Genomic DNA, 17,500 nt, shown 5'->3' on the forward strand with positions numbered 1-17,500 from the left:
GGATCATTGCTAACTCTGAAGAAGGAAAAAGTCGTTTTGTATAGTACATATATGTGTATATATGTATATATATATATATATATATATATATACTTAACAATAAATGGAAATGCATGTTAAAGTCGTTGAAAGTAGTCAAAGGAACTTCGACATATAGACATTTGTATAGTCTTTCTTGCACTATTGTCATTTACGATTTACAGTGAACACGTCACAACTGTTAGCAAATCTTTTCCAAATGAGTTCTGATATTATAGTGATCTCAGTCACGTGGAATGCAACGGAGCATGTGAAAATATTCCGCGATCTTACATTAGTTCTCTATAGATACACATATATATATATATATGTATGTATATAAAATGATAAATATAGATTGCAGAGAAATTATCTTTTAATTCTAGTTTACGTTAGAAATAGAAAGAAAAATAGGACGTTTAACTTCTACACGTTTGATTGTTTAACTCTAATAAATATCAAAATAACATTGGCATATTTCAGTTACGCGGCCTCTTCGAAAATAATTAATACCAATCTAATGATATATAATAACTGTAATGGTGAAGGAAACGTTATGTATCTCGTGTTATTCCATGAACAAAAGGATTTTCTCACTTCCCTTTTGAATTCCGAATGAACAGAAATAAAGTTCGTGTTTCCGGTCAGGTAACGCATAATTACACGGTCCCATGGTTAGACGTCGCATTGCCACCGGCGTTAACTATTACAGCAAGTAGCGGATAGACGATTAACTTAAAGTGTTTTATTTCATTCTATTTTTCTTTCTTTCTTTCTTTCTTTCTTTCTTTTTAGAGCCTAAGGGCTCAGGATGAGTCACGTGCCAGGAAATTAAATGTCACGAGCAGTTTAAGATTACAACTCGAGCCGCATGTAAACGCTTATTACGCTTAGATCGTTACATGCAGATCCATATACTCTTTTTTCGTCGATATTTTTAATAATCTACAGAAATCTCAGATGTCGGTAATTGTCTATTTGTATCCAGTTTTAGGAGAATGAAAAGGATTTTCTTTTTTTTTTTTTTTTTTATCAAATTTCCTCGACAATTATATATCTGTGGAGGATATCTGAAAATATTTTACTTTTCATAGGTGATCTTTTTGAGAAGCAAAGAAAAAAAAAAAAAAAGAGAATAATTTGAATTTTAAAATATACAAAATTATAAAGGGTAACATTTTTATGAGATATAAAAATATGATCAAGTACAAAATGAAATGTCATGCATTTGTGTTAAACAAACGGGGAAAAAAAAACTATTCTGAATATGTACGGAAAGCAGATGAATAAGTAAAAAATTGAGAGAAAAGAAAAAGAGAAAGAGAGAGGAAAGAAACAAAAAATCATTAGTTACTGAGCCATTGCTAATAATGAAATAAAAAAATTTTCTAATATTTCCCTTATATTATGCATTGTGTATGACATAAAGAAATCTTTTCAGATAAAATTATCAATTTCGCACCGATATAAATTCTTTATGTCGATAATATAACAAAAAAATTTATCCTCGATTTGATTGTAAAATTTTTCAAATTCTTTCAAATTTTTAAACTCAAACTGTGAGATTTTTAAATTCAAATCGATTCAAATTTTTTAATTCAAACAGATTTTTTTTTTTTTTTTTTTTTTTTTTTTTAAGACGATCTGCTACGGAATTAAGATATTGTAAAGTATCTCTTAAATTATTACCTTATATCAAAATCCCCGCGATTATACGTCATGACCTTCCTTTGTATGTAATAAATCGTTCTTATTGCATACATATATATACTTACTACTTATTTACTATGAACTCGATCGAAGCGTGTATTACTATCATCGTATTCCCCACCATTTCCGCGTAGTATTAAAGACAACGATATAGTTCCGATGACACTGTGACCCTGATTATTCGATTACGTTGCTAACGCCTGTACTTCGGGCTACTACATACATATACATACATACGTGCATACGTGCATACGTGCATACGTGCATACGTGCATACGTTCATACATATATATATACCATATGAATATACATATTTATTCATGATTGTTATACAAAAAGAATTTGATCCGCGAAGGAAGACCAATGTCGTCATTGATATTTATTATTTTCAAGGTTATCACAAGCGATGCCGTCGACTAATGTTAACACGAATGACATTTACTATCTTAATAATTCTTATCTCTTCATTGAATCTATCAAATCGATCGAATTTCCCCGATGACGTCAGTTAACAAATTATAGAGTCTTAATGGAAAATAATAGATAATATATCGAATAGAGAGTAATTGAAAATTCACAAAAGAAAAAAATAAATGGGAAAATTTTCTTTCCTAGAAATCATTTTTTCATTTAATACACGTAATATACAACAGTATAATTTTTTATAAAATTTCCTATGGGGGAAAAAAAAAAAGAAAAAAGAATGAAAAAAAAAAAAAGAAAATTTAATGACTAATTTAAATAATTGTTCGATTACTTTCATTTTGAATTTATTTAAATTTCATTTAATATCTAATATAATACGACATTATTATTTTTACCCATCGAACTTTTGTATCGAAAAATATAAATTATACATGAAGATATAAAATGGTTACTATAAATATTAAAAGAAAATTTCTATTTAAACCTCGTACATCACCTTATCGATTTCGATGATCGTGCGAATCTCCATTGATAAATAAACGAAAGGTAAAGAATAGAATTCCAGATCAAGGTTTCAACGGCGCAAAAGCACGACGTTTAAAAAGGTGCGTTTCTTCTTACGCAATATCTTATATCGAAACCGATTTAATCGCATTCTATAAATCGCATTCTCTCAGGACTAGAAAAACGTTTTATTGTAAACAAGCCAAAACGAAAATAAAAGAGAAGAAAAAGAATAGAATAGAAAAGAATCGAAAAGAATGGAAAAGAAACGTTAAGAGATTCACACGATACATACAGAAAGACATACAAGGCAGAGGGAAAGATACAGAAAAAGAGACACGAAGAATCGAACGAAAAAAGAAAAAAGAAAAAAGAAAAAAAAAAGAAAAAAAAATATTCAACGACGACGAAGAAAAAAAACTACGACGGAGCGAGGTAAGATATTCAAAAAATAATAAAATAAAATAAAAATTTTAAATACAAATTAAAAAAAAAACAAAAAACAAAAGAGTAGAGCGGGAATAAAAACAAGGGGAAAAAGACAGTGTGCTGAGAGATATTATTAAAATAAATGAATAAATAAATATAAGTCAATCAATAAATAAATAATAATAATATACATAAATATTACGTCACATACATAAAGGATGTACAAAGTGATCGACGAATTGTCGAAGGGGAAAATAAAAAAAGAAAGAAAAAAAAAATAGGACTGTGGGGGGGAGAAGGACGAGGGAAGAGAGAGAGAGAGAGGAAAAAAAAAAAGAAAAAACGACCAAGAGTAGCGCTTTCGTGCGTGTCTCTTTACCTGCTGCACGTACCACTGCGTGGAATTTTGGTTCTTCCTTTGGCTCGGCTTGCAGGGTGCGCAAAGAAGAAAGGGTGCCAGTTTGTTGACCCCCTTAACACTGGCCGCCGGCGGGGGCGACGTTGGGCTTAGCCCGTCATCCCCCAACACGGGCCACAGCATCCACGTCCTAATATCTCTCGAACGTCTTTCCTCCCCTCCTTCTACTCCTCTTTTTCCTCTTCACTCCTTCTTCCCCTTCTAATCTCTTTATTTTCTCCTCTAATCAGTACTACTTTCTTCCACTCCCTCGAAAGAATATTTTTTTTTTTCGAAAGAGAGAGAGAGAAAGAGAGAGAAAGAGAGAGAGAGAGAGAGAGAGAGAGAGAGAAAGGAAAAAAATAGAGAGAGAGAAAGAGAGTAGAAGAGCGAGAAAGAAAGAAAGAGATACTCTCTTTCTAATCACGTCGATACGTTCAAAGTATTATCATCGATCTGACTAACACATTTTTCTTTGAATCTTCTTCTCAGATAAAATTCATGGAACGATCTGCAGCAAATTAGGGATTCGTGTGAGGTTTAAACACCTTCGTAATAAAAGATTATTACTGACGTAATCGTTTCTTCGTTCTCAGAATTCTTTATCGGGTTTAATCAATTTTCATAGAATTTTCTATGAAAACAAACAAATTGATTATTTTTATCTACTACGGGTGTTTTCATCGTTCGACTGTAACAAAAGACAAGAGACACGATAAGAGGGAATATCGACGAAAAGAAAAAAAAAAGAGAGAGAGAGAGAGAGAAAGAGAGAAATATATATTAAACGATGTAACAACGTCAAGAATAATAATATTTACTAATTAACGTTTTTTTCCTAAAAATCGAAATCTACATTCGAGAAATCGATATTTTTAATTAAATTGAACCTTCTATATACATATGTGTGTGTGTGTGTGTGCGCGCGTATGTGTATATATATATAGTCTCGTTACCAACGAGATAAATTCAGATGCGTACAAACGGATTGTACGTAGGATGGAACATGAAGGAGTTAATGAAAACGATATTCCCGTTACGATATCGATTTTCGATAAGTAGTCGATTAATTAATATCAGAAGGTCGTAACTTTCAATTGACGATGGTGATTTTCTTCGTGTGTTTTTTCTCATTAATTAATTTCATTTTCATTCTCAACTTAGGGAATGAAGATCTTTTTCGCCGAGAAATGATCGACATAGTTAATCCATATAAGACCTTTAATCCTTTTATTCTCGTGGAAAAAAGAAAAAAAGAAAAAAAGAAAAAAAAAAAAAAGAAAAAAGAAAAAAGAAATAAAAAGAACGAGCAATAATCGTCTCATATTTAATATCTACATTAAATTATTCTTAAATAAATAAAAATCTTTGATATTCATATCAAATCGATTCATTCGTATCGAATTTGACATTCGTTCGTATCGCACGAATAAACAACATTTAAATGTATGAAAATTAATCCGTGAAATTTACTTCTCCTTCCATTTCGATAATTTAGCAAAAGACCATTTTTAGTATGATTTATCATTAAAAATACGTCGTTTAAAGATAAAGAAATTAAATATACATATATATGAAATTTATATATACATATATATATATGTATATATATATATATCGATAAATATGTAACGTTCGGATCGTGACTATCTATTTTAAATGGGGACAACTTGTTGATGATAATAATAATCGATATGTCATTAATTAAATATATTTTTTCTTTTCTTTTTTCCTCTCTTTTTTTTTCTTCTTCTTCTTTTTGTTTTTCTTTCTAGAGAATTAGATATCGATACGAGAGAGAAAGAGAGAGAGAAAGAGATAGACAGAAAGAGGATAACTTTAATAAAATTATTAATAATAAAATCAAAGTAAAAATTAATATAAAATTAATATAAAATTAATAATAAAATATAATGAAAATAAATTAATTAAATAAAATTAAAGGAGAAACTTTATACAAAGAAACAAAATCAGATTCGTAACATTCTATAAAATCATGTCACCTAAAAAGATAAGATTGCTTTTGAAAATAAGGAATATAAGAAGAAAAGAAAAAAAAAGAAAAGAAAAGAAAAGAAAAGAAATGTGTAAAATAGATGTGAAAGAATGTAAGAAACGAAAATAGGAGGGAACGCGTACGATAGGATAAAACGCAAAAAGATCGAACAAAAGTTCTCAACGATAAAAGTGTCGGTGTCCGTCGACGCCTCGTTTCGATAAAACTCGAATAGCCTGTCACGACTTGTCACAAGAGAGAAAGAGAGAGAAAGAAAGAAAGAGAAAGAGACACAGAAGCATGTAAATATCAAGCACACTATGTATATGACGGACTTTAACGAACCCCTGCAATTAAATTTCGTCTCGGTGATGAGAACGACCGATATTAATTAAAACGACACGACGAGCTTGCATGTTATTTACGATAATAAAAAAAAAAAAAAAGAAAAAAGAAAAAAAAATTGCAACGAGCTATTTTTTCAATTGAATTCTCGTATAGGTTGATTTTTAAAAAGGAACAATTTCGAAGCCTATTCCTATTTGTTAAATTGATATTTTCAAATATTTCTTAACAGTAAATCTAATATTTCATTTTATTGCGTCAGTCTGATAAATTAAATATAAAAATTTTAATAAAAAGAAAAACAAAGAAAAAAGAAAATGATGTGCGTGCCAGGTAAGTTTCTAATTATCTAATCTTAATTATTGAAAGATTCTCATAGAAAATCTCTTCTTTAACATTTAATCACTCTATGGGAAAAATATTATCTTCGTGATAAGAGTACGCATTTATATTTAAACGTATATATATATATATATATAGTTATAGTTATAGGATAGGTTCGAGATATATATATGTATATATATATGTGTGTATATGTGTAAATACATAACGATGCAACATCCTGTCAACGGTATTCTGACGTGTATTAATTTCATTAAAAACTAACGATAAATATGACGCCAAAGAGTGACTAACGTTTCCTCATACGATGATAATTGTATTGTACTTTACCCGGTCACCGAACGCCAAGAAGCACAACCAATATGTTTATATATATATATTTTTTTTAGTTATATATATATATATATATATATATATATATATATAAAGCAAACAGACTAACTACAAAAAAGAAAAAAAACAATTAAAATAATTCCCCCTCCGTGAAAATCATTTGACCAAGATTTATATTTATACAAAAAAAAATATATATATATATAAACATATTGGTTGTGCTTCTTGGCGTTCGTATAATTTTTTCGTATTAGCTAATTTATATTCATTAAAAAAATAATATATATATATATATATATATATATATATATATATATATATATATACGACTTTCTTATCATTTGATCTCTAATTGTCATCAATCTTCATCTTCATTTTTTTTCTTTAAAATAACGTACTTTCTCACTTATGCATCTCGAAGATAAACAAGACTGGCGAAGAGGAGACGACAAAAAAAAAAAAAAAAAAAAAAGAAAAAAAAAGAAACGAAAGAAAGAAAAGAAAAATATAAGGAAAGAAAAAAAGAATTTAGAACGTGTTGCAGGTCGAAAAAAAGAGCGAAAAAATTTCGCAATCTGGTACGCTGCGCGAAAGAAATAATTTTCCCTGGAAAGAAACGAGGGCAGAGAGAAGTCCGCGAGATTTGCACGAAAGCGTTTCTCTCCCGAGAGTCTGTCGTCTAATGGCAACCCCCTCTGTGTTTTTATCCGTCCCTCACCTCCTCCCTAACATTTCTCACTCATTCGTCGTCATATACACAAGCGACTTTCTTCGAGCGTACCATAATCTTTCGTGTTCTTATAGGCTTGTGTTTTTATTTGTATTTTTATTTGTATTTGTGTTCGTTTATGTCGTTGTAATGAGAATTATGCTTCGTTGACACTCGCTAACAGATTAATCAAAACATTCTACCTATTCATCTTATCATGTTATTTCTTTCATCAAGTTAGTACAATCCTTTTATTTATTCTCTATTTTTTTTTTCTTTTTTTCCTTCTTTACAAGAAAATATTTATACTTTTCCGTTTTCATCTGGATTATTTTCACTTTATTCCACGTAAATATTTTGTTCCGACAACAACAACAAACTGTAGATTGAAAAAGTTACATTGAAAAATAAAACGGAAATTGTTCGAATAAATTGGACATAGGACAACGAACGAAGGAATTACGAAAATTTCTTCTATTCTCTTTTACTTAATACATTCATATATTTCTTGGAAACAATCCAAAGGTAAGATTTTACAACGATTTGAAACAAACTTAAAAAAAAATAAGAATTTGAGAAAAGGATATTCTTAGAAACAGAGGATATCCTTCGAACAAACTCTTGTCACGAACTTCGTGCAGATTTACTTGAAAAAAAGAAAATAAATAAATAAAAAGGAAAAGAGAGAGAGAGAGAGAGAGGGAGAGAGAGAGAGAGAGAGAGAGAGAGAGAGAGAGAGAGAGAGAGAGAGAGAGATAGAGAAAGAAATAAAAAAAAAATCTTTTAGTTTGTTATTAGCATACTGGTTGAGAAAAATATTCCAACCTTGAGGAGAATCTCCAGGTATTTCCTTCAAATTCTCTGAATCTCGACTGATTTACAAAACAGGACTATTTCGTTCGTCAGATATTCTTAGATTTCATCGTGATACGTTCCTACGATTTCACCACACTCATCCCTTTAACACCCATCACCCTGTAGTCTGTAAATTCGATCGATTCGATATTACTATTTTATTTTATTTCGAACTAAACGTTTACAAATCGAACGTTACATTTTATAAAATCTATACCTCAATATTCATCGAAATACCCTACTTACACTTGAATAATCCTAAGTAGGATGCACCAAAAGAAATAAATCTGAAAATATGGAATCCATCCAAAACGATGTAGGACTATCGAACATCACGACTAAAAAATTCTTTGTCGTGTCCTTAATCAGATTTAATCGAATTATTCATGCGTATTTTCTTTTTTTCTCTTTTTTACGATAAATATAAATAGGTACGTACGTACGTACGTACATATGTATGTATGTATGTATGTATGTATGTATGTATGTATGTATGTATGTATGTATGTATGTATGTATGTACGTACAATGTTCGTTCATAAGTATTTCGTCCAATCTGAACCATCTTTCTTTTTCCAATTCGATAAACATATATATATATATATATATATATATATATATATATATATACATGTATATATATATATTTCATCATTTTTGTTAGATCCCTCCGAGATTATTAAAAATTCATGATCCCATCCTGGCAACATACCAGACTCACCTTGGATCTAGTCTCAAAGTTATTCTAAGTAGTATCATATCAATTAAGTGCTAACGTATTGTCGACGTACTAAACATGCTTTGCTCAACTAAGTTTTCTAATCTATACACGAACTATACGTTGTTAACGATATTACGTTAATGTGAGCTATGTTTCCAGATGAGATCTATGTGTATGTATAGGAAAAAAATAAAAAAAAAAATACAAAGAAGAAAGAAGAGAAAAAAAAAAAGAAAAAAGAAATGTTGCAAACTCCACGTCGAACGTTCGTCCTTGTTTTATTTATGTTCGTATCACCACAGATGCCTCTTTCCTTCCATCCCATCCCATTCCCAAACCCCTTAACCACCCTTTCCACCTTCTCGAAAGTGAATTAGTTTAGAAGAAGCAATCAAAATCACAAGGTGTACGACGCTAGTCAATCCAACTAATGATCCGTAAACTGTTCTAGTAGATAAATAGGCTAAGGCCTTGTTCGATGATCTTGTTCAACTTTTTCTCTTTGACAATTCTACTTACACATTTATCATATACATATATATATATATATATATATATATATATATATATATATATATGCATACACACACATCCAAACGTATAATAAGTAATCTCGCAAATCGTTTAACGGATTAGAAAACGTGTTAGAATAAATATATTCCAATAAAATGAATCTAATGTTACGAAGAGTTTTCTTTTTCCTTTGTTTTTCTTTTTTTCTTTTCTTCTTCTTTTTACTTTAATTTTTTCGGAGAAAAAACAAAAGAAAAGAAACTTAAATAAACAAAGTGAGATTTTTTATTATTTATTGCAAAACCGCGTAAGATTTGTAGGGGAAAAAAATGTATTTCATACGTTAACAGAGAATTAGAAAATTTTTATTATCTTTACGATAATAAAAATTATTGCAATTTCAAAAAAAAAAACCTTCGAATTATTTTCAAATAATTAAAAAGAATGAACGTTCGAAAGATAAACTTGTACAAAGTAAACATTTGAAATATGTTTATAAGAAGTGTCTTATACGAAAAGTTTTTGTTTGTTTGTTTTTTTTTTTCTCATAATGATTATAAATCGTACGAATTAATTAATTAGAAAAGAACATCATGGAGACGTTTGAAATCATCGAATCATCGAATCATCGTTTTAATTCATTGATATTCATTATTCATATCGATTATCTAATTCTTAAATACATTAAAATAATAAAAATATATAGAATAACGATGTCAAACTATAATCGTTCAAAATTAATCAATTTAGTCTAATAATAAAATAATCTATTTAATCGTACGATATATACGTATATATATATAAATATACATACAATATATATAAATAATAGAAATGTGATCAATGATCGAACGAAATATTGTTTAAGAATGAATCTTATATCATTGTCATGTGTATTAATAAGATTCTTTTCTTTTTTTTTTTTTATCACAGATATTCGTAAAAAATAATGATACGTTTTACGAAAACACGTGCGCCCGTGTCTCGTACAGCGTTACATTGTAGCGAGATATTAGAGTGAGCCTGACCGCTTCGGGGCACACGTGTCAAAAAACGTAAATACGTATATACGTAAATGTAAAGAGACAACACTAAAACGTAATATTATTGAAAAAATTTTCTAAATAATTATATATCGTATATTACGTTTGACTAAAGATTTTTTTTGTCCTCCCCTGTAGATTAATCTTCTTGTAAATTTATTAATTAATTAAATTATTCAATCGAATTATTTTTCATTGAACAATAATAATGTTAAAAACAATGGATTCAAATAGAATATATAATTCGTAACATTGAAATATTATTAATTTGACAAAATTATATGTCAGATAACGCGAAATGCGTAAAAATCAGTCCGTTCCACTTAAAAAGTCTTATCTATCGATGACCCGACTCTTTAATCCTAATTCAAATCCTATTTATACTGTGAAAATCTAATAACACGTAAGTCGTATTATATCGCGTATCGCTCGAAAATCGTATACATACATACGTACATACAACATACAATAAAAGTTCGATAAGAAAGGACATATTCAAAAGGAAGGGAAGAAGGATCGTTCTTACCGTTACAGAAAAATCTAAACAATATTTCGAACAATGGTATATATATATATATCTCAAATCTTTTCGTACTGTGAAACGATGAAAACGTATTTCGAATGTATATTTCTCTTAAAAATTTTCTTTGGGGATCGTTCAAAATTTCATCTTTGAAATTTCAAAGAAGAAAATAGATAAATAAATAAATAAATAAATATACGAATTGAAGGCAAACAAAGATTCGTCAGTTTCAATACTTGTAGATCTCCATCGAAGAAACGATCGCCAGATGTTAACCGGTTTCTACCTTTTACAATCCGATCCTCGGACTCTCTTTTCTCTCTCCCTCTTGTCTAAGGAGAATGTGTATATATATATATGTGTGTGTGTGTGTGTGTATTGTGAGAATGAGAGAGAGAGAGAGAGAGGAGTAAAGAAAGATCGAAAAAGAGACGCGAAGTTGGCGTCGGTCAAATTCCTTCAATAACGAATGTATTCACTTAAAATTCACTTGAATCTTTTTTAAACGACGAATTTACGTAAACGTCGATGATACAAAAATATAATATAAAAAATAACGAGATCCTATCGGATGAAACGCGTGATGATTATTCGATCGTCCATTGAGAACAAACAATAATAAAGTACACGACGCGATGTCACGGCAACGACTGACGCCGCCGGCTGACGAGAGATCTCGACGCTGGAGGGAGTCAAAACGAACCGGCCCGAATAAAGCCGAGTCGAATCGAAGTTGAGTCTCATAAATATAAGCCGATCGAACTGTGTTCACACACCGGACCGCATGCTTTTCTATTGCTACGGATCATTGTTTGCTGCTCTACACAACGAATTCTTTTATTCATTTTACTTTTACTTCTCTTTATTTCTAAAAAAAAAAAAAAAAAAAAATTTATTTCGAAACATTGAGAATGTATTCTACTTCTTATTTTTATTTTCACGATTAAAACTAATTATAACTTTTAACATATTGATTTAATATAAACGAATCCACAATACAATTTACTAATTTCTTACGACGATACTATTGCATTTATAACGATTAATATAGATCAGACATGCTATTGGTATACAATGTTTCGTTTCCAATCACGAAAGAACACGAATCTTAATAACTTTTAATCGTTTAACTATATACGGCACTGTATTGCAACGACGTCGGTAACATCAATGTTCGATTTTACCGAGGCATTTTATCGCTTTCCGCTCTATCGGTAAAGTCGAGAGAACGCGAACGCACGCATTAAAATTCTTCATGAATTTTCTTATCTCGCTCGTTCTGGAGTTATACGATAATAGTATACGCTACACATTTCATCGATTTGATTCATTCATAAATCCAATGTGATATAAACGAGAAACGAAATACGCCGCTTGAAAAATCCTAAAACGATATTTTCTTCTCCCAAATGAATATATATATATATATATATATATATATATGTACATAAACAATCCGATAAGAAATGTTTACGTCAATGATTATAGGAAAATATGACATATGATATTGAATAATCCGCGACAAAAGATCTATGTATTATTTTATAATATTTAATGTAATTTTTGATTTTGTATTAGAAAAGACAAAATCAAAATTAAATAATGTAATATTATTTAATAATTAAAACTAATGTCGTAATTTGCCGTTGCTTTTCTTGTAGATGATAATTTTTCTACAATGAAATTGTTCGAACAACGTTGCACAAGTAGATAATTAAATTCTCCCTCTACTCGCAAACATATCAAAATTCTATCATAGAAATGAAATATAGTGAAATAACGATATTCAACTGGTTTAATGGACACTTAGAAGATTTCATTTTTTTTCTCGATTTTACGAAGATCTGAAATCACAATTTTTGCTTTTTTCCCATCCCATTGCGAATCATCTATTGGTCTATGCCGTTGAAACCGTAAAAAAAGAAAAAAAAGAAACTAAGGAAAGAAAAAAGAGGAAAGAGAGAGAGAAAAAAAAAGAAAAAAATAAGGAAAGAAGAAAAAAGAGGAAAGAGAGAGAAAAAAAAAGCATAAACGATGTTTCTTTGTCAAATAACATGAGTCACCAATAACTATCGTCTTATCTTTCGCATTTTTATTTCATTTTCCATTTGGTCTGCCATACCTAGCGCGTTTGTTTTTCCGTATTTTCCCCGACTACCTCTCATAATATATTAACCGCATCTAATTTGCATTTTACATTAATTCTTACATTCTACATTAATTTTACAGTATGTTGCAACAAAGGAAAAAAAAAGAAAAAAAAAAGAAAGAACAAAAAAAAAAGGAAGAAAAAAATAAAAAGGAAAAAGAACAAAAAAATGAATGAACTCATCTACTTACGTTCTTTCTCTCTCTCTCTCTCTCTCTCTCTCTCTCTCTCTCTCTCTCTCTCTCTCTCTCTTTCTCTAACTCTTTTGTTAATCATCAAAAACGTTTTCCATGTAAATAAATAATATAATATAATATAAAAGTAATACGCATATTTTCACTTAATGCAATAAAAAAATCGTAAATTAATTCAACGAAATATTTGTCTCGTCTGAACGACCGGCCAGACTAGACGACAATTTACCCTCGCATTTACCCTCCCGATAAAAACGTTGAGTCATCGAACTCGACCCATCCCTTCGTACTCGAGAGAACAGAAGTCGTCTCGATGTACGAAGGGTTCTACGATCTTTTGGTCTATTCAAAGCTTTCCGAGAAAATATCCTCTCTCTCTCTCCCTCTATCTCTTTCCCTTTCTTTCTGTCTGTCTGAAATATCCCTTCGATATTATTACATGTACAACGATCTGATTTGATTTTTCCACTGTGATTAACTTCGAAAGTATTCATTTCGCGAAAGAAAAAAAAAAAAAGAAATAGAGAGAGAGAAAAAAAATAGAAAATACAATGAACATAACAAAACTATTAAGCAATTTTGATGTATAAAGTTTTCCCATTAAAAATCAAATGGTTTGACATTATATGATAATTATAAAAAAAAAAAAAAAAAGAAAAAAAAAGAAAAAGAATAAAAAAAAATTAATGAATAAATAAACGAACAAACGCGGTTTAAATCTAATCGTTTTTGCAAATACATTGAAATAAATCATTAAAATAGTCGTCGTTTTAAAATAACGCTAATCGATATGTACGCGATCTCATCGAAAGCGACTGCGCAATGTTTTCATCCTTGTTTAAATGACGTTTGTATACGTAGAGATTTACGTAAATACGGATATATATATATATATATATATATATATATATATATATATAAAGAGAGAGAGAGAGAAAAAGTCATCTCGATGTACAAAGGGTTCTACAATCTTTCGATTTATTCAAAGCTTTATGAGAAAATATTCTAAAAAAAAATATATATATATATATACATAGATGTAAATAACTAACAAAGAGACTCTAAGAGCTTTAAACCTGTGACGTGATTCATGTGACGTAATTCGACGCTAGAATCGATTACTCTTTACGTCACTACTCGTAACATTGCACCTCCTCGTTGAAGAAAAAAAGCCGACTCGAGATAAGAAAAGAATTCAAGGGCAGGACAAAGTGAGCGATAACGAGTTACGATAAGTATAATTGTGAATATAATTAAACACCATGCTAAATAAGGTATTTCCCGTTTTTCGCAGTAAATGATTCACCGATCGTCTATTAAAGAGAAAAAAAAGCAAATAAATAAATAAATAAATAAACATAAATAAATAATAAAAAGGCTTAGGTCTAATAGTTTTTGATAAATAATACATTGAAATAAAGTAAACGATTCACCGACCGATTTTGTTTAAAGCAAAAAAAGAAAAACCAAAAAAGGGAGAAAAGAAGAAAGAAGAAAGAAAAAGAAACAAAGAAAAAGAAAAAGAGGTAGAAAAAGAAGGAAAAAAAAGAAACAAGAAGGAAGAAAAGAAACAAGAAAAAGAAAAAGAAAATTGCAGAATGAAATTGCGAGTTTGAGCACCCCTGAATGGATTTTACGGCATGTGCCGACGGTCGGGTATTTTTTTTAAAACCGCAAATGTGCGTTGGACGCGGATAATTGTGTCTTGGGTCTTACATTAATCGTTTTTCCAAGATCCTTCGCTTTCGCATGAAAAGAGCGCGTATACGCGGCTACGCGCGAGAATCGCGTTTCTATATCTGGGCCCTCTTTACCCTTCCCTCCTCCTCTCCTCTCCTCTCACTCTCTCTCTCTCCTCTCCCCCGTCCCCCCTCGCCGCTCTTCTTGTGGTCCACGAACTCCGGCTGGACTACGATAAATATTTGAGCCTTAGGCAACGTACCGTACGTTGACCCCATCATTCTCATCATCATCGTCTTAGTCGTGATCTTCTCTGTATTCCGGGTTGAATGTTATATTATTTCTCCGTTATAACCCTTCTTTGAAAATCGACTTTCTAAATTATTCACTATTACGTATGCCACGAATAAATCTCGAAGTTACCACCTTATTACTTTTGAAATCTATTTCAAATGGAATCGATAGAATATAATTCTAGAATATAGAGAGAATCATTCGAAATGACAAAGGCTAAGGGTAAAAAGAACTTGCGAGACAATGATTAATTTAAACTATAGCATTGCTAACGTAAAATCAACCATAAGACAAGTTGGAGTCGTCATAGTCGTAGTTGAAGGAGGAGGAGGAAGAGGAGGGGGGAGGGGGAGGAATCGTCGAGTCAACGACCGAGACAAGACCGAGACGAGAGAAGAACTAGATTTGGAGGAACGTAAATTATTCTCACAAGGACGAGAATAGAAGGGAAAATGAAGATTAGATCCTTAACGTCGGGTTGCATCTCCTCTTTTTGTACCCGTATACATCTCTTGGGGAAGATATTTCTTCCGAACTTTCACGTTTACTTTACGAAATTACTCTCGGCTTTCAGTTATTAAGTAAACGCACGATGGTTATTTTTAACCAGTGATTCTCAAAGTTAAAAACTATATATTCTTTAAATCTCAAACGTAAATCGAATTAGAGGGAATATTAAGAAATGAGAATTAAAAGTATCATGTTAATTGTTCGCTCACGAGTATAATGTAACCCTCGCCATTCGTTCGACCTTGAGCTCAATCCCCGTTCGTACCATTTTCCTACGTTCATTTTCAAACGAAAGAATCTAATATCTATCTATATCTATATCTCTCTCTCTCTCTTTCTCTCTCTCTCTCTCTCTCTCTCTCTCTCTCTCTCTCTCTCTCTCTCTCTCTCTCTCTCTCTCTGTATATATATATATATATTTATATCTTACCGAACGAAGGCGTGAAACCTACGGTCAAAACGATTTAACGAATTTATTATACAAGAGACAAAGAAATAATATCCTTCGGAATAAAAGATAGTTCGTACGATTCTTTGATCTTTGAGTGGGTGTTTTCAATGATTCACGATAAACCCACTATGCCTAACGAATGAGTCTTAAGGATTATTTATTTATTAAAAAAATTCGGTCGAACATTTCGAATTAGCGCGTGTGCTAATCACGTATACGCCATTTTAAGCGTAGCATTCCATGAGTTTTAGATAAATTTCAACGGAGAAGTGAACTCTGTGTTATCAATGATACGTTTTTCTTTTCTTTTTTTTTCTCTTTTTTCTTCGAAATGTTTTAAAAGATTCAACTCTTCAACATAAATTAGATCTAACATAAATTAGACTCTAATATGAATAAAATCTTTAATAGCCTTTATGCTTTTCTTTTAATTCTTCATTTTCTCTTTCAAAATAAAACATATACATATATATATATATATATATATATATACATATTTGTATATGTATATGTATATATATATATATATGAATTGCAACGTCATTGACATTAAAAGATAAATAATTTATTCGCGTAATTCGATTCTACTAAAATTGCTATTGTCCGTCCTGTTCTCGACAAAGACAAATCGGAATAACCTTGACGTTCGTCGTGCATTTCCACACAAATACATGCTAGTCTTTGCAAGAAGAATAAGAATAAGAATAAGAAGAGAGAATAAGAAGAGAGAATAAGTGAAATTATAAAAGACAAGGTCGTATTCGTCGAAAGAGTTAATCGGTTCATACCGGTCAAATCAGTAAGCTTGAACTTAACTTATTCGAATGAGAATGAAACTATCGTGGAAATGTATGTTAGAAACGTTATCGGTAACCATTCGAGTATAATCGTTCGATCACGTAAGTTTAGACTCGAACTCGCCGATGTAATAATTATTATGATATTGTATTATACGAGACGAAGTGAAATACATATCGTACACGATACGGTAAATGAAACTCGTTTTTTTTCTCTCTCTCTTTCTCTCTCTCCCTCAATCTCTCTCTCTCTCTTTCTCTCTCTCTAATCAACTTTCCAGAATCCGTTACGAAACAACATGAATTTGCCAATTCTTACGATCAAATTTAAAACGCCTTAACAACGACCGTTTCCCTATTTTAAAATCTAAACGTTCTTCGAAGTATTTCCGATATGCTCTAATAATCTCTATGAAATATATAGAAACCGATTGCGTTATTATTCCATCGAAGAAATAAATGATCGATCATGTATAAACCGACCGACGTATTGTTTCAAAACGAAATAATAACATTCTGAAAGTTTTATGATTTAACGATCCCTTCCCTCACCCCCCACTC

General features: G+C 30.5%; 1 protein-coding gene across 2 annotated transcripts in view; it reads right to left on the reverse strand.

Moving 5' to 3' along the window:
- The window catches only part of Rgl (Ral guanine nucleotide dissociation stimulator-like), a 33,761-nt gene that overhangs the window by 9,645 nt on the left and 6,616 nt on the right, over positions 1-17,500 (reverse strand). Inside the window, exons 1-2 of one of the 2 annotated variants that reach the window (XM_035884314.2) lie at positions 11,151-11,511; positions 3,467-3,995 (exon numbers count right to left, since the gene is read on the reverse strand). The exons of the other annotated variant lie outside the window; for it this stretch is intronic. Coding sequence (XP_035740207.1) covers positions 3,467-3,628 — 162 coding nt within the window. The 5' untranslated portion in view covers positions 3,629-3,995; positions 11,151-11,511. Of the gene's footprint in view, positions 1-3,466; positions 3,996-11,150; positions 11,512-17,500 lie in introns of those variants that run through there. 2 annotated transcript variants of the gene reach the window in all.

Source organism: Vespa mandarinia, chromosome 8 (assembly GCF_050613455.1).
Source record: "Vespa mandarinia isolate Hongniang chromosome 8, ASM5061345v1, whole genome shotgun sequence".
Taxonomy (NCBI): Eukaryota; Metazoa; Arthropoda; class Insecta; order Hymenoptera; family Vespidae; genus Vespa; species Vespa mandarinia.